The 24,597-nt window shown below is 47.9% G+C and overlaps 1 protein-coding gene across 3 annotated transcripts in view; it reads right to left on the reverse strand.

Moving 5' to 3' along the window:
* Positions 1 to 24,597, reverse strand: part of LOC146811576 (zinc finger protein 567-like) — a 91,178-nt gene that overhangs the window by 15,585 nt on the left and 50,996 nt on the right. For all 3 annotated transcript variants that reach the window (XM_085618550.1, XM_085618551.1, XM_085618552.1), the window contains one exon: positions 17,209 to 17,307. In XM_085618550.1, the coding sequence (XP_085474676.1) occupies positions 17,209 to 17,307 (99 nt within the window). The remainder of the gene's footprint in view (positions 1 to 17,208; positions 17,308 to 24,597) is intronic.

A 24,597-nucleotide genomic window follows, 5' to 3' on the forward strand; every position in this document is an offset into this window, starting at 1 on the left:
TAATAAGGGAGTGATCTGTCCATCCCATAGGAAGGGGTGGCTCTGAGGTGAGTTCTTCTAAGTTTGAAAAAACTGGGTCTAGGATGTGCGCAGCTAGGTGAGTTGGAGTGGAGATGAGGGGGTTGAGTTGCAGTGCGGCGAGGTCTGCAAGGAGTGTTTTGATCGTAGGGTCATTAAGTAGATCAAAATGAAGATTGAGGTCTCCCAGAATGGTAAAATTGGGGCTTTTAGTTATTAGGAAGGTTGTTGACTCAAGGAGGGCCTCAATGAATTTTGAAGAGGGGCCAGGTGGGCGGTAGATGTAGAGACCCGACACGGTGAAGTTAGGATTAATTAAGATTTTGAAATGGGCGCATTCGGAGTCTGACAGATCTCCCTTGACAAAAGAACAGGAGAGCGTTTTTTTGTGGATTATAGCGAGACCACCACCTCTTCCCTCTCTGTTGATGGTCGACATCAAATAGTCGTCTGGTAGCGTAAGGTTGGGAATGGTGGAGGTGCCATCGCGAAGCCATGTTTCGCAGAGGAGGAGGATATCTGGATTTTCATCCAGGATTAGGGTATGAACTTCAAGGTGATGTTTGGCTAGTGATCTTACATTGAGGTGAAATATTGTGATGGAGGTTGTTTTGTCCGAACCTAAGAGCTGTCGAATGGCGTGGGGTTTAGTAGTGGAGAAATTGCAAGTTTGGCATTTCAGGCAGGTGAAGCCGGGCTTACCTGTAATGTTAACGCAAGTTCTTCCGGGGTTCCAGCTATGAAGTGTCATACTATCGTAGGCAAGGGGCGGTGACGGGGAAAGTCCAGGGGGTCTGGCGAAAGGCGATGACTTGGCGATGACGGGCGCAGACGGGCTTGCCTTTGGCGCGCCTTCGGCGCGCTGACGGCGCGCCCGCTGCGCCCGTCCGCTGCGCGTCCGGTGGTTGCACATTTTTAAGGGTGAGGAAAGGGGCGGTGGGCGTCGCCTAGGGTAGGCGTGGCCTCGTGTCCTCGCCGTCAATGGCGGCAGGCAAGTGCTTCTGCCAAGTATTTGTTGCAGCGAGATGCGCTGTTAAGGGGTTTCTGTCCCTCGTGTCTGGAGAAGCCAGGCAGGTGAGTGGGGTTTAAAAGCAATTATTACAGCGAAGGGTGACACAGAAAATACAATATTGTTTAAAAAAAGGTGGACTCCCGGCTTCCGCCTCAGGAGTAATCAGGTTCTGTTTCTGTGGCGCTGCGAGCGGCGATTTTATACTGGCTTGGGCGGTGGGCGTCGCCTAGGGTAGGCGTGGCCTCGTGTCCTCGCCGTCAATGGCGGCAGGCAAGTGCTTCTGCCAAGTATTTGTTGCAGCGAGATGCGCTGTTAAGGGGTTTCTGTCCCTCGTGTCTGGAGAAGCCAGGCAGGTGAGTGGGGTTTAAAAGCAATTATTACAGCGAAGGGTGACACAGAAAATACAATATTTTTAAAAAAAGGTGGACTCCCGGCTTCCGCCTCAGGAGTAATCAGGTTCTGTTTCTGTGGCGCTGCGAGCGGCGATTTTATACTGGCTTGGGCGGTGGGCGTCGCCTAGGGTAGGCGTGGCCTCGTGTCCTCGCCGTCAATGGCGGCAGGCAAGTGCTTGTGCCAAGTATTTGTTGCAGCGAGATGCGCTGTTAAGGGGTTTCTGTCCCTCGTGTCTGGAGAAGCCAGGCAGGTGAGTGGGGTTTAAAAGCAATTATTACAGCGAGGGTGACACAGAAAATACAATATTTTTTAAAAAAGGTGGACTCCCGGCTTCCGCCTCAGGAGTAATCAGGTTCTGTTTCTGTGGCGCTGCGAGCGGCGATTTTATACTGGCTTGGGCGGTGGGCGTCGCCTAGGGTAGGCGTGGCCTCGTGTCCTCGCCGTCAATGGCGGCAGGCAAGTGCTTCTGCCAAGTATTTGTTGCAGCGAGATGCGCTGTTAAGGGGTTTCTGTCCCTCGTGTCTGGAGAAGCCAGGCAGGTGAGTGGGGTTTAAAAGCAATTATTACAGCGAAGGGTGACACAGAAAATACAATTTTTTTTAAAAAAGGTGGACTCCCGGCTTCCGCCTCAGGAGTAATCAGGTTATGGCAGAACATAAGATATTTTATGTTGCAACGTAGCGTAAGCTATGGTGACATTAACTTAACATGCTTATCTTATCTTGTCATAGTGTATCCTAAACGGATTCTGCAGAATTTGGGTGTCGTTTATATAGCTGACTTGGAGAAGCACTAATTTTGGTAATGATATTAATTGTGATGGTTTTATTTAAGAAAATGTGAAGTTAGAATGTGTTATAATGGTGAACTGTGTTAGACATGTGTTAGAGTTGTGGTACAGTTGAACTGAGAATGTGGAAATTGGAAAGGTTTTTGAGATTTGGTTAGCTAAATGTTGAGTAGTGAAGTTGACTAGTAGTGTTACTTGGGTTTAGTGCCTTTTTGTGCTTTCTGTTGCACATTATTTTGAGTTGGACTGGCCCTGCAAAGGAGAACTGGAGCAAGAATTCTTTAAGAGACTTTTTTTGGCGAGAAACATTTTCAATTTTTTTACTGTTTTCTTTGAATGGTCATGCGATATAACGATTTTGAAGCCTTTCCAATTGATCTACTGGTGTTTCATCATGTAAGAAATTATCTCCTTCATATATGCGTATATCAGTTGTCTAAAGATGATGGCTCTGGGAGATGTGAGATTTTTCAGTTTGATGGTAGGTATTCTGTATGCTCTAGTGATTTCAGCATCCTTCAGTTCTAAAGTATAGGGTCTGTGGGATTCTGGATTCTAGAAAGACTATACACAAGGGTAAGTGTTTCTTTGTTCCTTCAGGGAGGCCGAATATTCATAACTTTCCTCTACTGTTTTGGTCTTCTACCTCTACCACACTTTTCTCTAGTGCTACAATCCTGTTGGTGATGTTAGAAAGAACTTTTCCTGTTTTTAGTTAATGGTCTTCTAGATCACTGACCTGGGATTTAGCCTCTTTTATGCTACCTCTAAGATCACTGAGGTATTTCCTTATGCCAGAGAGTTAGTTTTGCATGATGTCTGTGCTTGTTTTAGTTATCTGGGCCAGATCATACACAGAGTTTAGTTTTTGCATAATCAGCTCTAGGCAAAACTTGCCATCTCTCTTTCCTTTTATCAGAAATCCAGGAATTGGCAGGTGTTGGTTCGATGTTTTTTAGCCAGTTTTCATTTTCATGAGTTTCTGTTTGGTAGATCTTTACCTGGCCCAGGGCGGGTTCAAAAAAGTGCCATTAAGCTAAATAGCGGAGGCAGGGCAAGCGGTGTGAACAATGGAGTGGGTGTGTCTCGGACCTCTGCCTCCTTCATTGCTACCCAGCAACTGCTACTGGTCATGACTCAAATGCGATTGGTGGGCTGCAGTGAGGGAAGGGTCATAGCTCCCTTCCAGCTTAAGTAACTATGTCGAGGGTGTTATGCTCAGGGTCTGAAATAATTTATTTTCTACTAGAACATGTCCCCTGAACTTTTGTATCATGACCAGCATTGAGTGTGTAATTCATGCAATAACCATCGCAGCTCAGACAGCAAGAACAAAGAGCAGCAGTAAGGAGGGAGCCTTCCTTGTAGTCTTTGATTTAAATTTGTTTCAATACATTTTCCTTTTTGCATGAGGCGTTTTGTGAGTGCAAAGTTACAGCTTATGGAAAACAAACATTGTTGTAGTGTGTGTGAGACATACATCTGTCATACTGCAAGTTGGAATCATTCTCTGTCTCTGCACTGGTGTAATCCAATTCTTGTTCAATGAAATCTCCATGCTGTGACAATGTTCTGATAACCATTTTAGAGGTTCCCTGTTGGTGCTCAGATCGAGCCGCTTGTCTCTTACATTCCACACTCGCTCAGTTCACAATTTGCACCCTAATAATTTTTTGTAATCTAAATACCAAACAGCACATTAAAATGCATTATATTACAATCATGTTTTCGTGATTATTAGTATGTAAACAGGAGCGCCTATTTAAAATAAGAAGAAATAATAACCACTTCCTTGGAGTATATCTCTTTACTCTATAGCTGTTTACTTTTTGACAAACTATCTTCTTCGTGTCTATATCATCTGTGTGATCCCATTCCAAGTTCATTCCGTACATGAGGGAATTCTAAGCAGATACAGGGAATGCTACAGTATTGATCCTTGGAGGGTAGGGTTGACACCTTTCCCCCAGAAAATAACACACCATCTGTTCACGTTTTAAAATTCGGCAATGGTCTGCACCAGATTGTTAAGTAGAACTGCATATGAAATTGTGTGCGTTTATTTGTTATTTTTTTTAATGCCTGTTCTGTCTTTGTTTACTTTAATTATCAGTCAGGGTTGAATAACGCAGTTGTAGAACACACTTTAACATGTTTTTTCTAACATTCAGTGTTTAAAGTATGTACTGATTAGGCGAAAAATAGCAGCTTTATGAGTTTTAATTTTTTTGGGTAATGGCAGGACATTAAAATACTGGTTGTGCCCGTAAAATCGTCCAGGTGGCAACCCTAATGGGGGGGGGCCTTAATCATAGCTGTGCCTGCATGCCTTAAAGGTTGATGCGTCATGTGCACTATAAGACAGGCATGCCAGGCCAAGCTTTAGTGGGGAATCTGGAGGGGGCTCAGTTTTTAAGGAAAGGGGATGAAAACTGACCTAGAATTGGCTTTATTAAAAGGCAGATTTAAAGAGCAAAGTTTCCAAATTTAGCTAAAATGTGTGGAGCTTATTTTTTTATAGATTCAGGAATACCTGTTCCAGGCTTTACAAGCCAATCCTAATCCTCGGAAACCTTAATGTCTTTGTCTAGGGGCACTATAAACAAAGCAAAACCCAATCTTGGGGGTGGCGGGGTCTGGTGGGTTTGAACCGTTTTTTCCAAGATTAGAGGTAAGCTATTCCTCATCTCCCAAACTTCTCTGAGGTCTCTCAAGAGCACACTTGAAGTCTTCAGATATGGCAAATTTGTTCCGTATCTTAAAACTGACATTTAATGTGGTTAATGGTTACAGTTGGAGGTTTATTCACTATTATGAGTAGCAGCCCCAAATAGATCACCTTTCTAAAACTTGTTTGCAAATTAATTTAGGCTGCGAAGGACGAGTTACTTACCTTCAGTAACGATGAATCTGTTAGGGACACAGTCTAGCTGCAGATTCCTTAACTTAGAATATCCCCAGGCGTCAGACTGGATCCGGAAAACGTTCTGCAGCAGCACCTCTGCGCGCCGGGGGTGGCGCTGCATGGCTCCGCCTTGACGTCGTCCATGGACGTGACGTCAGCGGAGCCATATATGCCCCTCCGACGTCAGTTTTCGTCGGAGAAACTTTTCCACGTCACAACGCAGAGCCACCAGCAAAAACTGTGAGAAAAAGAAAGTGAATGGTGAAAAAAAAGGTAAAAAGCAGAGCACCGCTCTGAGAAGCAACCCCGCAAAAGCGGAGGCTAAACCTTCCCTGGAGGCAGAAGAAGATGTGAAAAAACATCATAACAGACGACAGAAAGTCTGCAACCATAATATATAACTGTGAAGGGCAACAAGGCTGGAACACAGGAGCAATGACAATTCACCACAAGTCAGTACCAGAAAGGGACGACGTATCCCCTGTAAGAGGCTTATAGACTGAGGCAGAGCCAATCTACTTCAAACCAATGGACTGCAGTGGAAGTCCCCAAGGCCGATTGAGAAGAGGGGGGACATAAGACCTCACACTGGACGATCCAGGGTGTAGTGATGTAAAGGGATACATGACACATGAGCATACCACCCAAATCACGAGAATGGGTGGAGCAGAGCAAGCAAACAGAAGGAAGCATCCTGTCTAGGTGGGAAGTGAAAAATGTCACCCTGCAGGAAGACAAAGCCACCTGGAGGGAGGCGAATGCGGGAAACCCAACCTGAAAAGCTCCTCGTAGAATTGGGAGGACGGGCGGGTGTTAAGGAATCTGCGGCTAGACTGTGTCTCTACCAGATACATTGTTACCGAAGGTAAGTAACTCGTCCATCTGATAGGGACATCTAGCCGCAGATTCCTTAACTTAGAATAGATACCAAAGCCATAGGCATAGAGAAGGCGGGCCTGCGACTGAACCCCACAAAGTTCCTTAGCCGTCAACAAGGTGACGAAACACAGTGGGGACAGCAATGCCAGCGCAGCCAACACCAGACCACGAAGCTCTGAATAGAGAAGAAAACAATGGGAGGCAAAGGCACCACAAGTCATCAAGAACAGCACGAAAACCCTAGAGTGCATACCAGGTTGAGAGAAAGAAAGCACAGAGCCAGAAATGCTGGTGCGGAAGTAAGAGTTCATGGCTTCGTAAAGAAGCTGAACTGACCCGAAGGTCCAATGGATCCGCAGGATCCGATGTGTCGACAGGAAGCAAGACCCAGAGAGAGGACAAAACACCATGACAGAGTCAATGCACACTGGACGAGTATGCACAATAGTGGAAAAAACACTGTTGAACCTGCACCAGGTAAGATACGTGGGGCCGCATCAGTAGGATGCTGAGCCATGGCCAGACAGTGCCGACATTACCAGAAACACAAGACACTCCAGTTCGCCGTCGCTCCGTCACAAGACATGTGAGAGTGCAGAAGATAAAGAGAAGCACTCAGAACAGGACCACAGTAAGACTGGCATACATGTGGAAAACAGGGATACTCATAAGCATACAGTGTGGACGGCAGAACCACATCCAGAATAGGGAAACCCCACTGTAGGGTAGCGTAAGCAGCCCAGATGGAAAGGACGCGTCACCAGGTAGGCAACCGGCAAAATGCGCCCTTCGGCAAGCCGGACACACACAGAAGAGCCCGTCCTCCCAAGAGCAGACCGGGGCGAAGACCACAGACACCCCATCAAGGAGCGATGCCTGCGCCACCCCATTGCGGGAAGAGCAGAGAACAGACATACATTGAAAAAGATACACATTGAAAGGGGTTGTGTGCATAAAACAAGCGCCATAAATACCAACAGTAATGTCGAAGTATAGTTGGACAAGACAATGGCCAGAGCCGCATGCGACAGTAGCCACCCGTCCGGGAGGAACCAATGTTCCCCGCAAGATAGATAAAGAGACGGAGCAGATCATGAAAGTAGAAACTGGCAGGACCAACGCATTGGCCTAAGCACGCACCCCAAAAGCGAGCCTCCATGTAGAGTAAACTACACCCTGAGAGCGTGACAGCGGAAACCTAAAGCAGAAGCATGGAAAAACCTGCACGGAAAACAGCTGAGAAATAGGACAAAAAACTCCTGAATGGGAAGTGCCTAGAAAGGAGTGCACAAAGCAGGAGACAGCATAGGCGTACATGGCGAAGACGCCATTGTCTATAGACAAGGCCAGACAGAGGCGTCACCCATCCCAAAGAATGGAGGGTAGACCAGTCACCACAGAAGCGAAAGAAGAACGGAGGCGCCCCATGACAGCGAACATACCAGGGTGCGCCTACAGTATGCGCAAACACTGAAGAAGTGTGTCGCGCAGCTGCTCTGCCTTGGCGCTAGATGATAGCATGATGGCAGCCATCGAAGAACTGCCGGAGCAGAACAGAACAAGGAAGAGCACAGTGTGGCTGAATTACGCCCCTGGGGAAGGCAGGCGAGGTAGACCTCATTGTAGAGATCCGCTACCGACGCTTGGAAGTAATACGGACAACCGTTGACCCCAACCCTACCGGAAAGAGCAATTTAGCGATGCAAACCTGTAATGTTGCATACACTGAGCCAAGGAAGAATCTTCTGTGAGAAAGACTCCACAGGAGCATACTAAGCCTTCCCTGCAGAAAGGCAGCTACATGATAGCCAGCAAATACCCCACATTGGGTAAGTCTTAACCCCTGCAAGGGGGGTCCTCTTGTGATAAGGTCACAGTCAGAGGACTGAAAAGTAGGCAACCGACCGGCTGTACTGAAGAAAGTCAAAGAGGGCGGAACAACCACCTACACCATTCGGGTACTACGTTATGAACCCAGGACTCAAAACAAACAAGGCAACATCGCCTATGCACAAGAAAAAGATACCAAAAGGCAGAAAACTATGCCGCAAGGACCAGAAAGTCACGGTAGACCAGGCATGAGGCGGGAGACTGCTGAATCAGCGTGGCTGTCAAAAAGGTCCACACCATTGAATGGCAGATCCCGAAGAGCATCCCGAACATTGTCTGGGAAACGACTGTCGCGCAGCCATGCATGGTGGCGCAAAGCAACCGACCGGGCCAGTGCCCTACCCACAGAGTCAGTTGCATCAAGGGATGATCGAAGGGAAAATTGTGCCATTCCCCTGCCATCGAGAAGAAGGCGAAGTAAGTCAGCCCGGGGCCCTTCTGGGAGAGAAGGAAGAAGGAGCTCAACTAAGTCCCAAAGGGCAAAGGAAGCATGTGCGAACACGCAAGACGTGTTTAAGGCACGGAGCCCGCACTGGCAGTGGCAAAAATGTGGCGACCACATGTCTCCAGCCACCAAGATTCCCTAGTAGGAGGTAACAATGGTAAAGTGGAAGAAGGCTGCAAGTCAAAAGCCGCCTGGACAACCAGACCCTGAGCTCTAGGGTGAAGGGACAAGCAGAGAGGATCGTCCGGGGCTGGACGATGCCGGGGAGCAATGGCCCGATCAACAGTGACCAGAGGAGGGCCGTGCCCAGGTACCAAGCAGGATGTCAAGCAAAGACCCACCAAGGGGCAGCAAAGGCTCCACCTCAACAGGCTCCATGTGGAGGAGATCCAGTAAAGGATCAAAGGGCAGGGAAACAACAGGGCGCTGAAAGCGAAGAATATCTGCAGCCCTGCGAATAGCCCGTGCGAAATCCGCACTAGCCCCAGTTGCCATTCTGGGGGGCGACAACAAACCGTCGGTAGGAGACGGTTGTAGACTAACTCGTCCACAAGTGGAGGAGACTGAGGTTGATCCGAAGGCCACGGAACGCTATGTACCTGCACTAAGGGGCACCAAAATGACCTCGGGCAGGGGAGTCCAGAGGGACGTCAACCTCCTGTAACAGAGGAGCCCTAGGCGCCGGCACTGGCGTCGACTGACGTGAGACGGCGTCGTATCGATGTCAGGAACCTCCAGAGGGGACTCGGCCTGGGTCGGTCCGACGGCGACCCAACCTCTATCTGCAGGGAGGAAAGAGGTCAACAGGGCGTCGAACTCGTCCGACGTCAGCGCAAGAAGCCGCGCAGGGCTATGCAGTGACTGGACGGGTGGGCTGGACGGACAACAGGGAGGGCCCTCCGGGCCGTGTCCCGTCGACATCATATAGACTCCGGTTTCGGCGTCGATGCACGCAGACGGCGTCGAGGATAAATCCGCCGGTGAAGACCCGACATGAGTGCCTTCCTCCTCTGTGGGACCCGAAGACGCACCAGGGAGAGGCGGTGACCCAAAGAAAGAGTGGAGAGCCTTTGAATAAGCCTCCATTTGGGTCTGTGTCGGTCTGACTCCCGGGAAGGGTGAGTATGGGGGAGACGACTGCTGGGCGCCGGTGCCTGGCAAAGACCGACAGCAACGGGCCCCAGCATCACATTTACGGGAGGACGACCTCCGTGACTTATGTTTGTGCTTACCTGTCTCCAAACGATGTCCGCGGGAACGATCTCGTGAGCGGGCCCGATCCCGAGAGGGAGATCGGCGGCGCAAAGGTGCAGGACCTGACAGTCGTGCGGCCCGCACCTTCATACGACGCTCCCTTAAGGACTTAGGTTTCATCTGTTGACAGACGTAGCACTCTTCGGAGTCGTGATGCACTCCAAAGCACCACATACAAACGGCGTGTGGGTCCGTGACAGACATTTGGCGTGCACAGGTCTCATACGCCTTGAAGCCCGAAGGCATCGCACAATGTTAGAAGGCCCGAAAAACAGGCCAAGGAACCGCTGGTTTTCCAGTATTCCCGTTGGGACGCGGAAAAGAAGAAAACTGACATCAGCGTGCCGGAAGGGGCATATATGGCTCCGCTGGATGACGTCAGGGCGGAGCCATGCGGCGCCGCCTCCGGCGCGCAGAGGTGCTGCTGCGGAAAGTTTTCCGGATCCAGTTTGACACCTGGGAATATTCGAAGTTAAGGAATTTGAGGCTAGATGTCTCTATCAGATCACTGATGCAGTAAGACTAGTTGGCAACAGACTGATAATGTTCCTGGCCTAAAGATGATGATCAAAGGTCATCAACCTGCAAGTGAAGTGCTCTCCTAAAAAATCAGGACAATGTTTAGGGTTGTCCTCCTACTTTCTGGAACAGTCAGAAGACTCCAGGTAAATACATAGTATACGGAATCTACTTAGACAGGGCACAAGGAAGAATGGGGAAAAGAAGTGAGGTAAACTGCCTGTAATATGTATTGTCCTTTAACAAATCATTAGGAGAATAATGCTGCACAATTCACAGTTTCAGTCTTGGAACAGGTACATTTCAAGACTGTGGAGGATAAGATATGCCTGACATACCTCAAAGTATTGACATTTTTCATTTGTGCCCTTGAGAGGAAACCCTATGGATTTTTACATATGTGAAGTTTGAGCAACAAAATGCACCATTTGACCATGGTGTTTTCAAACTTTTCTCAGAGAGTCAAAATCCGCCACCCAAACCCATCGAATGGAAGCCAGATTTGCTTATTTCACTGGTTTGATCAACTTCAATGCAGATCAAAGTAGTGGTTACCTCCCACCACTTTCAAAGTGCACCAGCCACCTCTGACGCTTACCCTACATCCATTTTTAAAGTGACAGTCACGGGGGAAAATGCATGTGCCCAAAATGAAAGCCTTGCCTTCTTCCTGTGACTCATCACCCAGCCCATCAACACCCTAGTCCTCTATTTAAGCACCAGCAAGCAGGTACGCTAGGATGCTCAAAAGGGCATTATGGCAGTCTCATGATTCAGGATTATCTTGTAGTAGAAAATAGATGTATGACAATCAATATAACCCTGTGAAGGCCTGTCATTGATGCTTGAGTGTGTATGCCATGTGCTGATCACTCTTGGGTAGACCAAGTAGACTATTTACCCCAACGCTGACCAACTGCCCTTCTGCATGTCACTCCTCTGTAGCTCCCAGGCAGTCCCAAAAAGTGTTTACTAAGACTCTGTTTTCTCTTGTTCATGCTCAGGAAGTATTCGAAGTATTGTACATTGGCTATGGGCAGCCCACACCATTGTGTATCTCTTCCATCGCTGCAGGAGATTATACAATTTGCCATAACTTTCTGTATCAAGATGGGGCGTGGCTTGGACGGAGAAGATGGCGGACGCGTGAGCGAGGAGCTCCGGACCAGCCGATCACTTCTCCTATTATAACCTGCAGTCGGGGCATCTTTCAGAGTCCCCTCCGACAGCCGGGTGCTGGAGGAAGTCAGGAGGGCACTCGGTCCGATTTCTGAGGCTTCCGGCGCGGTGCGCTGAACACCGCGTCGGTGGACGAGGCTTGGCGGACTGCGGCTGTACGGGCTGACTCCAGGGGCAGACACGGCTTCACTTCACACCCCGGTCGGAAGGCCGCGCGCAGACCGCACTCACCAGTGAAGGCCTTATCCAAACGCGGGTACCTGTGATGGAGCCGGAGACTAGCTGTGAGAGGACGCCACCTGCCTGTGAGCTGCCGGGGGCACGGGGATTGGAGCGGACGGTCTTCTGGAGCTACGACACGGAACCCGGAGAAACTGGGACCTGCACCAGATGATCACCTCAGGGGTAAGGAGTTCAGCGGGAGTTTGGGGATGGAGATGGGCCTCATTGACAGTGCGTAACCAGCATTCTTGCCCCTCCCCGCTCTGGACTGGTGTTGGTGAGATTAATTTGCTCTTTAGCTTTATATTCTATTGACGTTAGCTTTATAGATTCATTGAGACTTTGTACTTTATCTATATAGATTTAATCAAAAGGATAACCTCTTGTCCTTTTTTCCTCCATTGAATTTTCATGACCATAAACTTTTACCAACAATATATTAATCCTCGTTCCTCTTGAAAAAAGATATGCCAATTATTTTGGGCCTCTGAATTGTTACTTTCCAGATTTTAGGATGTATGTGTAGTTTGTTTTCATGGTTTGAATGGATTTAAGTGTGAGTGAGAATGTTTGAATAATCTGTGTCTAAGATTTTCCATGGGCATTATTGTTCGTAGGATTCTTATGTCCTCTGCTAGTTGAACCGTTTTTGTCAACACATGATTTATGCATTTATGACATGTTTCCAATTAACTTGAAAATAAAAAAGTAAAAATATGGCAACCTGATTCGTGGTACAATTTATATGCATGGTTCAGCAATAGTGGTCTTTATTAGAAACTGACTTAATTGCGCATTGTCAAAGCATATAGGTACAGCAGACTTCTTTCTGTTAACTTGATATCCCCGTTGCCTCCGCCCAGCCTCCTGGTTGCAGCCTACTCCTATAACTGCTCCGGATGGTGTCCTTGATGTGAGGCACTGGCGTGCACGGACATTCCTGTTCTGCCGCGCTGAGAAGCTACAGGAGTCCAGTACCCTATCGCCAACACGGGGGTTAAAACCTCTCCTGCCAGTCTGATAGAGCGGCTAGGTGTCCTGGGCCCTTCCACACACCCCACATTAAAGTCTGTGCTCTGACCGGACGAATTGGACGACGACATCACCTCCCGGTCCGTAGTGTCCATCAGCAGGAAAAAGCAGAGAGGTTGGTGGTCTGGGCTGCCGTAGGGCCGCTGGGACTCCGGTGACGGATAGACTCACGGGAGCGGGCACCGGAGCCTGAATCCACCACTTGACAGAGGCCTGCGCTCCTGATCAGACCCTGGGGTGAGTGGGTGCAAACATCTGGGTACGGGAGACAGTGGGGAGAGCAGATCAGGCTCGCGCTATAGCCCACAGTGACGACCACACCGTGGTGGGTGGCCCCTTACTGACTCTGATCCCGGCAACTGGTGCACACCGTGGGCTGTGGCCCCACCCAGGAGTATTTATTGACATGGGGAAACCTAAGGGTCGCCAGGCTGACACCACGCAGGACCAGTCCCAAACCACTCTGGACGACCCCTTCCAACGGCAATTCAAGTCCTGGAGGCAATAGCAGATACTAAGGCGACCCTCCATCAAGATATTAACACTGTCGCAGTGGGTCTTGACCTGCTGCGCGAAGAACATAAAAAACTGTCAGAGAGGGTCAAGGGGACGGAGCATGCTGTGGCCGAGTTGGCGCCCGCCCATAAGGCATTGGAACAACATATGGGAGCCCTCACAGACAGAGTGGGTCGGTTGGAACGCAGGGCGGAGGACGCTGAAGGGCGTAATAGGAGGAACAATGTGTGTCTCCTAGGCCTGCCGGAAGGAACAGAGGGTGGTGACATGGTAGCCTTTCTATAGCAATGGTTTAAGAATGTCGTGGCGCCGGAGGGCCTTTCCTCCTTCTACACTCTCGAACGGGCGCATCGGGTGCTGGCCAGACCCTTGGCACCTGGATGGCCTTCGCGTCCGGTGGTAGCTCGCCTGCTCCACTTTCGCGCCAGAGATCTCCTCCTACAAAAGGCGAGAGCGATTGGACCTTTTACAGTGGATAATAGTAAAGTTTCACTCTTTCCAGATTATACGCTGGAGGTCCAGAGGAAACGGACTTCCTATTTAGAGGTCAAGAGAGCCCTAAGAAACGAAGGTTTTCAATATTCCCTGATGTTCCCGGCCCGACTCCGTATCCTGCTAGATGGGACTGCTCATTACTTTGATAGTCCTAGTGATGCATGGGACTGGCTGGAGGTCTATAAAGGTGAGCATCCTGCGGCTGGAGGCCCCAAGAGCACTGAACAACAACCTCTGGAACAACGGAAACGACTAAGGCGGCGCACTCGCAACGAGATCTTCAAGAAACCGACTCCATCACAGACTGAGATGGAGAGGGCATGGGCTCTACGGGCGGTGGCAGGTCTGATGGGGAGCCCCTAAAGAGTCTGACGGCAATGAAACAGACTCCTCCCATAGCGGTAGCACAAAGATGCTGGAGGTGACACTTCAAACTGCGGATGTTATCATCTGATGGGACTGGTAACTAAGGACTGATGTGCCCCCTGGAGACTTCTTGTCAGAGTGTCGCCCACTCTGGGCCCTGTGCTGTGTCCCATTTATTGCAGGCTGGTGCGCCCTCCCTAATAGGGTCACTTCTCTTCACTTTTTCTCGCCCTTTCCTGTCTGGCCTACCCCCGTTGAGTGCCACGCTAGGTTGCGGCCTCAATTAGCACGTACTGTTCACTATGATGTTTGGGCGGCGGATCGTTGTCGGACTGCCCTGGGATCGGGGCGTTCACCATCATAAGGGTTTTTTTGTTGTTGTGTTTATGACCTGGTATGACCACAGAGGAGTGGGAAGTTTTGTACACGAAGCGGCTGGGGTGGGGACTTTGGTTGCCGGGATGTTTCTTGGTTTGATGCCGTGGGAATGGCTGAGATTCAACAACATTTACAGTTCCTAACGTGGGACATTAGAGGGATGGGGTCCATGGCGAAGCGCTCTAATATTTACTCCTACTTGCGGCGTAGGGACATCCACATAGCATTCTTGCAGGAAACCCACTTAAACAGTGAGGAAGCTGGGAGACTGAAAAGACGGTGGAGGGGCCAGGTATTTGCAACCAACTGTTCAGCCTTTGCTAGGGGGGTATTGATCTGGGCCAACCAGGGGTCCCCTTTGCAGTAAAGAAAACATGGGCAGACGAGGGAGGCCGATATGTCCTGGTGGCTGGGAGATTGGCAGGTCGCAAAGTTACTCTTGGAACTGTCAGGATCAAGTTGGCTTTTTTGGACTTCTTTTCTGCTGTATTGGCGAGTAGTGTGCAGGACAATCTAATCCTTGGGGGAAATTTTAACTGCGTTGCGAATGTTGATCTAGATCGTTCGCACCCGCCTTTGCTGAGGTCCCCCGACTCGCCGCACTGCTCTGGGGTTCTGTGCCTGGATGGAGCACTGGGGGCTGGTAGACACATGCCGGCTACAACATGATAGTCATAGGGAATTTTCCTTCTTTTCCCCAGTGCACCAAGTGCACACGCGCCTTGACATGTTTTTGTGTTCCCCTGCTTTTAATAGTACTATCACGCACTCAAGAGTACCAGGGCCGTACACTGTCAGACCACAGTCCATTACTGATTGCACACCAGCTATTGGGACCGTGTCCCCTAATCCCCACCTGGAGCCTTAATCCGGCGCTGCTAGACGATGACCCATTTCGGACTTCATTACACACTCTTCTTGATACCTATTTCCTTAATAATACTAATACTGCATCCTCAGTCGGAGTGGAATGGGAGGCGTTTAAAGTGGTGGTGCGAGGCCAATGACACCCACACAGTACTGTTGCCTATTGCAACGTACTGCCTTTCAGGCCTGGCGGAGATGTGGGAATAGAGGAGAGCAACCTGCTAAGTATACTCCTGTGTTGCCTTTGGTGGGCCTACCGCACGGAGATCCCCAATCTGTCTTTACTGCTGAGCAATTGGCCCACTGGACGGATGTAGGGCTCGATACTGTTGGTGCTTGTTTCTTGGACAAGTGACTAATTTCCTTTGATGGCCTTGTTGAGGGTTGTGGTCTGCATTATGAAGCCTTGGCCCGAACCTTTTCACAGTTGTGGGGGGTGGGTAGACGTGAGCCGGAAACTCACCCGGTGCTCCATGCCTTGTTGACACTTGGAAATGCAAGGCACCTAGTAAAATGGTTCTATGTTGCTTTCCAGAAGGCCTCAGTGAGTTCCCTGACCAGATTACGTGCTAAATGGGACGTGATTGGGGGGTACGGTGTTAACAGATGCAGAATGGCGAAGAGTTTTGCACTACCCCAAGAAGATCTCTCGGAACTCCCGCCTCAAATATCTACAGTTTAATTACACGCATATGGCTTACATGACCCCACACCGACTCAATGTGACATATGGAGGTGAGGTTCGTTCTTGCCCCAGATGTTCGCATCCGGATGCGGACTTTAGCCATATGATTTGGGAGTGTGGAGTCTTGTGGCCTTTCTGGGAGGCAGTGCTGGGTAAGTTGGCGGCCGTACTGGGCAGGGATCTACCTCTCACAATACAGACGTGTATCTTAGGTTTTTTTCCTAGACCGCCAAAGCGTAAAGTAGGAAACAGACTTATAGACTTGGTACTGGGGCTAGCGAAACGTCGTATTGCGCTGGAATGGAAATCTACCGGGGGACCACAATTTGCGCATTGGCATAGAAATGTTGTAGTGTGGGGTGGAGCGGAAGGCAGAGCACTCAGTTGGGCGGAAACTAAGGGCATGAGGAAGCTTCCCATGGCAGGCCAGTGGAGGGAGGTGCTGGCGACATGGGAGAACCCAGAGGGACGAGAGGCGGGGTTGATAGATTCCGGACCCGAATCGTATATGGGCACGTGCCTAGTGGTGCCCTAGCTTGAATCGCCTATTGCCATCTCAGATGGCTTGGTGCCCAGACAGTGCAGCGTGTCTAAAGGCTGTGCGGGAGAAACGTTTGCTGACTTATTGCAAATCTGGGGGCAGTAACTTTCGTTGCAGCTATGGGACCCTTCCTTGACTGTTAACCTGCTGGTCTCCTGCTGTAACTACTTCATTTATTGTGTCCTCACCACTAGCTGCACTGGAAATATTTGCTATGCTTCCTCCTCTGCTTCAGGTCTTTAATTTGTTTGGTTCTTTTTTTTTCTTCTTTTGTTCCTTGCCCCAGTTGGGTATCCTTAAATGATTGACGTTAATTTTTGTGTTGTTTGGGCATTCTGAACTATTGGTGGTTGAAACCACACTGAACATTACCTGCCACTAGGTGGTCCGGATAATGCACTGAGAATGTAGACGTTGATATAATTTGTGGTTCTCCTGATATTTATTCTTAGGAATGTCTTGCCTCTACATATTTTATGAAAATGTGTATTCTGAAAATTTGAAAATGCCAATAAAGATAGTTAAAAAAAAACTTTCTGTATCAAGATGGTGCCTTGAACTATTCCTCTCCCTTTTAGGCAATTCTTTAGAGACTAACTCAACCAGATATAAAAACAAATTAATGTAAAGTGCATGAATTTTATATTTCACTCCTTTGTCCCTCATAATTCACCCAAGTGCAGCGAAGTGAGACAGAACAGCACCACCACTTTCGTAACTTATGCACAGCACCAACAGCACATTAACAGACGTGCATTAGAAGACACGCAGTCTTCACGTTTTCTGATAGTTAACAGAGCAGCTGAGCACCAGTTACCTCACCTGTGGGACGGAAAACATGTGTGCCTCCCTTATTGTTTTCATGGTGCATGATATCGGTCTCTTCTTCAGCTTTTATGCAAAACGAAATAATATCATGTCCTGTGAAACAAAATATATCCTGTTGTAATATAACAATGTGGAGGCATACAGATTATTTAACAAGACATATTGCATTGGAAAAGAGACACTGCTTATGTGAATAAAAATGGATTGTCTAGTTTCAAAGTAGGATCTAGTGGAACGCCTTCTCACACAATACAAGTTTTCTTCCAGAATGTGGGGATCAGCCTCGATGTTATGAAGCAATGGAATGTTTGCATCTGGGAGTTCCGTTGCTCTGGTCACGTTAGGAGCATTCTAGGATTGTCAGTTGGTGTGCTCCTGAGGCGGCTCTGCGGCAATGGCTCTTGGATGCGACTAGGAAAAATAAAACTACAAGTATTACAACATATTTTGGTAACAAGCTGATTAGAGCCACTGCGAAGTACCCACGCAACATTGTATCATCAATTGGCTGTCAGATCCGGTCCAGAGATTTTATGTGCCAGTTTTATACGGTATACGTATTTGTCAAGCAACACTACAGATGTGAGAAGATTCACGCAGTGCTAGCATGGCAGCTTCCGCGAGGCTCTGGGGGAGCACTCGATTGTTCAACTCCCGGCGTTGGTGACCAATAACATAGGAAGACTTAAAGGGCTGACGGACGATCTGGGGCGAAGTGAGAGGCGGAGCTCAGTCTTCTCCAAATATCATTGGGAACATAAGGCATTCCCTAACCTCGCCTTCCTGGTGCCGTTTACTATTACTGACAGCATTACAGGTCCTTAGACTGCAATTTTAGGAACAGGCATAGCACTTGCTGGTATTTGTGGGAGTGTAAAACGCCTGCACAGTACATGTCTTAGTTTGGTCCTTCCCACGCATTTTGTGACAGCCCAAGCCTTATAGGGCAGTATTTCAAAGCTATGTGTGTAGGGCTGTAAACTCCGATTTGAAAGAAACAGATCAATCAACGTTAGAGTGTCAGGGAGTCTACAGACTCTGTTTGGTTCATGCTTTGTGAGGCGTGGTGAAAACCAGTGACAAGCACACCTCTTTTCACAATGGCATAACAGTTAAAGAGCCAGGTGTTAAAGCATGGTGACATGCACACCGTTCTATTTGAAAGCATGTTGAAGCACGGTGACACGCACGCCTGTCTCCTCGTTGGTTGTTAAAGCTAAAGCACGGCGACATGCATTCCATTCTCTGTAGGCGTGTCGAAGTACAGTGACAAGTACACCGGTCTCCACGTTGGTCGTTAAAGCACGATTACTTCTACATTATCTTTATTATCTTCACCACGGTGGCATGCTCACCATTCAATCTGAAAGCGTTTCCAAGCCCGGTGACACGCACACCTTTTTTAGGTCTCGCCTGAGCCAGCGCATGCGTTGCTCTGGGGAGACTTTTAGAAAGTGGGCTTCAAAAAGCCGACCACAGCTTTTTGTGCGGCCTAGAGCGTGCGGTTACGCGCACAGTTACGAGCACAGGTGCCCTAAGTTGGCAGGGTCTGGCCTTCCTGTCTCGTCATGGCTCATTAAGTGCATCGCTCGAGGGTACCCGTACAGCCCGCGATCGCGGTCACTTTCGCGGCCGCGCCACTTTCACGGCCGCGTGGCCAATGCTTCTTTTTTTTTACTTTTAGCACGAGGCGCGTGCACGCACGCACCACTCGCGTGCTTGTTTTCTCCTGCTTTCTATTTTCTCTGTGTTTCTGCGCTTCTCTCGCTCATTCACTTTCTGTTTCTCCTTCAACTCCCACCCCTACATTTTGTGGTTCTGTCACTCTTGCTCTATTTTTTATCCCCCTCTGTATTTCTGGTCTATTTCTTCTCCGGCCACTTTAAATCTCTCCTTTCTTCCCTCATCTCTCTTGCCCAAGCCTTTCCTTTCCTCTATTGTGCTCTGTTTTTTCTTCGCACCTCTGAATTCTTGTTCTCCCCAGCCTCCTTGGTTAATCCTCTTGGAACTCTCTCCTTTCTTTCTAGTTCTGCTTCTCTTTGGCTAACTCTAGCCCTCTCTCTGATTGTCTTCGCCATCTCTTGCACTCTCGAATGATATGTGTGCTTTCTATGTAGTTTTTTGTAAGTGTGGGGCTTTGTGTTTGCTTGTGTGCGTGTTTTTGCTTTTGTTCACAAAGATGACGTACGCATTTAGTATATAAAAGTATGAGATGCATTTGCATAAAATGTTCCCGATTGTGTGCGTTTGCAATATATGTGAGATGAGCAAGACATTGGGAAATAGAAACATCAAGGAATTGTATTTCCAGTGATTGGTTGGAATACGCCATTTTATTTTCCGTACGAATAAAGAGATGTGCGTGGTATGTGCGGTTTTTGTTTGCTGCAGGGCTACGTGACACGCATGCACGCCAAGCCTCTGCATGTAGAAACAACAGGGCGCTCTTGTTTCCACAGAAATGTGGACACATTCGAATGTTTACAATTCACCATTTTAACATATAACATATTATTGGTAATCAGTTGGCAAACAGATTTCGCTATATTTAATCTGCAAAGGTCAAGAGCTCGGCCTTTGCTATACTAGCCATACATGTGGCAAACATCCACAAAAATGTGTGCTATCCATAGTGGGGAAGAGCTCTGTTTTATGTAGGGGTTAAAAGCCACACTGAAGACAACAATTCCAAATGTACTCCATGCTCATTCAGGAAGGCATCACTCACAGATACCATCCCATCTCAAGAGCATATCCGAAACAAGCATTGGCATAGCCAACAGGTCTCTCCTTATGTGTTTAGTTATCCAGCACAATATTCTTGGTGCAACAACATCAACTGTTGCATGGCTAAACACTTATAAGGTCCCAAAGGCGAGACCTATTAGCTATGCCAATGCTGGTCTATGGTGGCAGTTATTGCACAGTAACTCCTACATTTTCCCATCACAACGGTGACACGAACACCTCATATACTCATAAAGACATGGGTATATCTTTTTGATTTTCTTATGTGTAACAGCAAAGACATGACGGTTTAAATCAGGGGTCTCCAACCTGTACTGTAATAAGCGCTACTTCTGTTAAATGAAAGTCGTCCTGAGCTACTAACAAATATTATCGTTGTTGTAATAGTGACTGCGGAGCAAAACCAACGGGGATGATAGACAGAGTGTTGAACATTGCAAGCACTCACCCCCAGTCAACTGATCTGGGTTTAATCCATCATCCTTCTTTAGCTCACTCTGCCACCCCAGTTCAGACATGGCTATCTGCTAATCAGTCTGACCCTGTGCCTCATGGGAACAGTGCAGCCCGAACTGCCAAGCCATGTCTTCCCTGGACTGGAAACCAGCATCCTGGGACCGGTTTCGGGCTCACAGCTCTCATCAGCCAGGCTATCTTGAATCCAGTGGCAAAGTGAGCAAGGGACCCACGTCTGGGCATACCCTGCCAACTTAGGGCAAACAAAACAAAACCAAAGGGGATGATGGACGGAGTGTTGAACATTGCAACCACTTACCCCCAGTCAACTGATCTGGGTTTAATCCATCATCATTTTTTAGCTCACTCTGCCCCCCCAGTTCAGACATGGCTATATGCTAATCAGTCTGACTGTGTGCCTCATGGGAACAGTCCAGCCCGAACTTCCAAGCCATGTCTTCCCTGGACCGGAAACAAGCATCCTGGAACCGGTTTCGGGCTCACAGCTCTCATCAGCCAGGCTATCTTGAATCCAGTGGCAAAGTGAGCAAGGGACCCACGTCTGGGCATACCCTGCCAACTTAGGGCAAACAAAACAAAACCAAAGGGGATGATGGACGGAGTGTTGAACATTGCAACCACTTACCCCCAGTCAACTGATCTGAGTTTAATCCATCATCATTCTTTAGCTCACTCTGCCACCCCAGTTCAGACATGGCTATATACTAATCAATCTGACCCTGTGCCTCATGGGAACAGTCCAACCCGAACTGCCAAGCCATGTCTTCTCTGGACTGGAAATAAGCATCCTGGGACCGGTTTCGGGCTCACAGCCCTCATCAGTCAGGCTATCTTGAATCCAGTGGCAAAGTGAGCAAGGGACCCGGGTCTGGGCATACCCTGCCAACTTAGGGCGAACAAGTCTAAGTCTGGTGTAGTTTATAAAGCATGTGAAATGCAATCTGTAAGTCCACCACCACCGTTTCTGGAATCACCGGGGAAACCTAAAATTCCATGTAAACAGTGGTCCAATACATTTGAAATGTATTTAGGAGCCATTGGTGCATAACGATTCAGAGCACAGAGAAAATAATGTTTACTATTACAATTCCTATGGTTTGGAGTAGGGAACTTTACAAACACCTACAGGATTTACCTGTACTGTGATTCGAATTCGATCTTATTTTTGAAGACCAAGCCAGAAACTTGCCTATATGTTCACTCTCCTCATATCTTTTCTGAAGGACCGAGTTATGATGTAAAATTTCTTTAGAAGCAAAGAAATCATATAAATTGGACTTGGCACCAGCGAGTTTAGCTTTCCTTTCTGGAGTTGGTCTAGCAAGATATTCTGCAGTAGTGCGGCTGTGCTCATTCTCAAGCTGTGATCTTTGAGAATTCTCTATTTTCCTCTTAAGGGCCAGATAGCCAATCGCCTCGCCCCGAAAAAAAGCTTTTAGAGCATTCCAGAGAGAAAATGTCGAAGCGGTATTGATATTTAATTTTAAAAACTCCTCCAGTGCCAATCGAATATATCTAACCCATTGTTCATCTATAAGGAGGGATTTATCAAATATCTATCTGGGTCTAATTTTCATTTGGAATTTAATTTCAAACTTCACCACAATCAGAGCATGATCTGAGAAGGGATTTTCACAAATTTCAGACATGGTTTTTAAAAGAGTATGCAAGATCAAAAAAAGTCAATCCTAGAAGAGGAATGAAATCTACCTGAGGGACAAGTATATTGCCTTTTATCCGGGTATTGGACCCTCCAACAGTCTACTAACGCAAAGTCCCTTATAAAATTCTGATACACCTTTCTAGAATTGGGTTTAGTTTGTTTCTTATTGGCTCGGGTGCAGTCTAAGGCAGGGTTTATCAACAAGTTAAAATCCCCCCCCCTATTACAAAGTACCCGGACTGAGATGTTGCAAAATCATACAGAGACTGCAGAGATAATGGAGAGTCCTCGATAGGACCATAATAGCTCACAAAATTAAAAAGTTGGCCTGAAATCTTCATCTGTACCCAGAGCCACCTGGCATTTGGATCTTTATGTACAATCAAGATCTCACATTGGAGTTTCTTAGCTACCAAGATAGCGACCCCTCTGACAGCAGCGTTGGAGGAAGCATAAAATTCATGTTGAAAATAGCCCGAGGCTTTATCTACACGGAGGCCCTCCGTACAATGTGTCTTTTGCACAAATACCACATCAGCTTGAAAAGATCTAAACCAAGCCATCATAGAGCATATCTTAACTCTATTATTAAAACCATTGACATTACAAGACACTATCTGCAGCATTTTAATGACCATTTTTCTTTTTCTTTAAATTCTTAATTCTACATAAAAAGCACACAATCTGATAACACAAAGAAAAGACAAAAAATCTTGCATGGGACTTGAAGCTTTTTGAACAAATGCTACACATTATTCCCCCCTGTGCCCTTGTCTCCCTCCCCTCCCCATCCACTCGTGAAACCCCCACCCATGACCCCTCTTGACCTTGGAACCCTGCCCGTCTAGGGATCCTGGAGCGCCCCCCCACACAAATGAACCCCCTCTCCCCCTTTGTGACCCTATCTATCCCTCCTCTTCTCCCTATACTGGGGTGCAGTGACATGGAACCCAAGGCGATAAGGGGGGGGGGGGGAAGGCGGCTAACACTGTCTGTGAAAAAATAAAAAAAAGAGAAGGACTAGGCATATATACCTTGGTCTATCTTTAGCTCAAGAAAGAGGAGAGAAAAGAAAAAAAAAGGGCGAAACAAGAAGGAACCAAGAACTGCTAGCCCTTAATCCCATCTCCTGCATGCTGTATGGACTGTAAAAAATCCTGGGCAGTCTCCACTGAGTTAAAAATCTTAACCCACCCTTTATGGAAAACTTTAGATTGCTGGATTATACCCGCCGGGGCCCCCAGCTGCTGAAAGGAATTGATCATGCCTCTAAACTCCTTTCTCCTCTGTGCCGAAAAGGCAGAAATATCTTGAAAAAATGTAAATGAAAAGTTATCAGAAGTTTGAAATCCTTTGTTTTGGATAGCACGTGCCAGAATCTTGTCCTTTATTCTGAAATCACCAACATTTGTAAATGTAAATGTAAATGTCAAGGTACTTATAGAGCGCACTGTCACCAGACGGCCACCTTGCGGTGTCGCCTTTGCAGTTTCCTGGCGCTGATACTCATACCGCTGTGGAACCCCTCCTGGCTTTCCCTGTGAAGTGTCCACTCCTGGGCACCCCCAGGGTGAAGCAGGCATCCTTAGTGCTGTTGGGGCCGGTGTGGAGGCTAAGCAAGCTATTTCCCAGAGTTGCAGCGTGGGGCCCGTGATTAGAATAGGCACCGAGGCGAGAATAGACAGGTCCGAGGAAATTGAGCCCGAGCCCCGCCGAGGTGGGAATCGAACCCTGGTCCCTGGCCAGAACTCTGCTTCAGGGTCTGCCGCTCTAACCATTGAGCCACACTCCTCCACTTGCAATGATAGTTCTGGGATATTGAGCATTGGCATATTGGACTGCCGGGACCCGATGAACTCTGGTGATAGTAAGGTCTGAAATCAGAGTTGCCATCTCAGGACACACATATTTAAAAATCAAATCCGCAACAGCTTCCACCACAGAACGACCATTCTCACTACCCTCTGGGACTCCTATGATGCGAAGATTACATCTTCGTGCACTATTTTCCACATCATACACCTTTATTTGGAGACTGATGAGTTCGGACTGTAGTTTTGAGATTTGACTTATGTGTATAGGCATTTTATCTTCAAGGTCCAACACCCGTTGTTCTGTATGGCTAATGCATGAGGTAAGTTGCTGGATATCAGAGTGGATAGAGCTTAGCTTGGATTCCGTTTTGTTTTGAGCTTCCACCTGTGTAAGTTTCATACTTTGCAACTCTGCCAAAATCTGATGTAGTAAAGCATGAGATATAGCTTCCTATGTTCCCTGGGATTCCTGCAACTTAGATTGATCCGCTCCAGGGCTAGAAGAAACCACCACAGGTGGGGATTCATCTGGAGCTTCAATGGCAGAAATTAATAAGGAACTACCTGGAAGACCAACTGCTGAATCCTCCCCCAGGAAGCCTGCCTCGTGATTATCCTGGATTACTACAATAGGGCCATGCTCTGGTGTTATAAGGTCAGCTGCTTTTGGGTGGATTTTCG

This window comes from Triturus cristatus, chromosome 7 (genome assembly GCF_964204655.1).
Source record: "Triturus cristatus chromosome 7, aTriCri1.1, whole genome shotgun sequence".
Taxonomy (NCBI): Eukaryota; Metazoa; Chordata; class Amphibia; order Caudata; family Salamandridae; genus Triturus; species Triturus cristatus.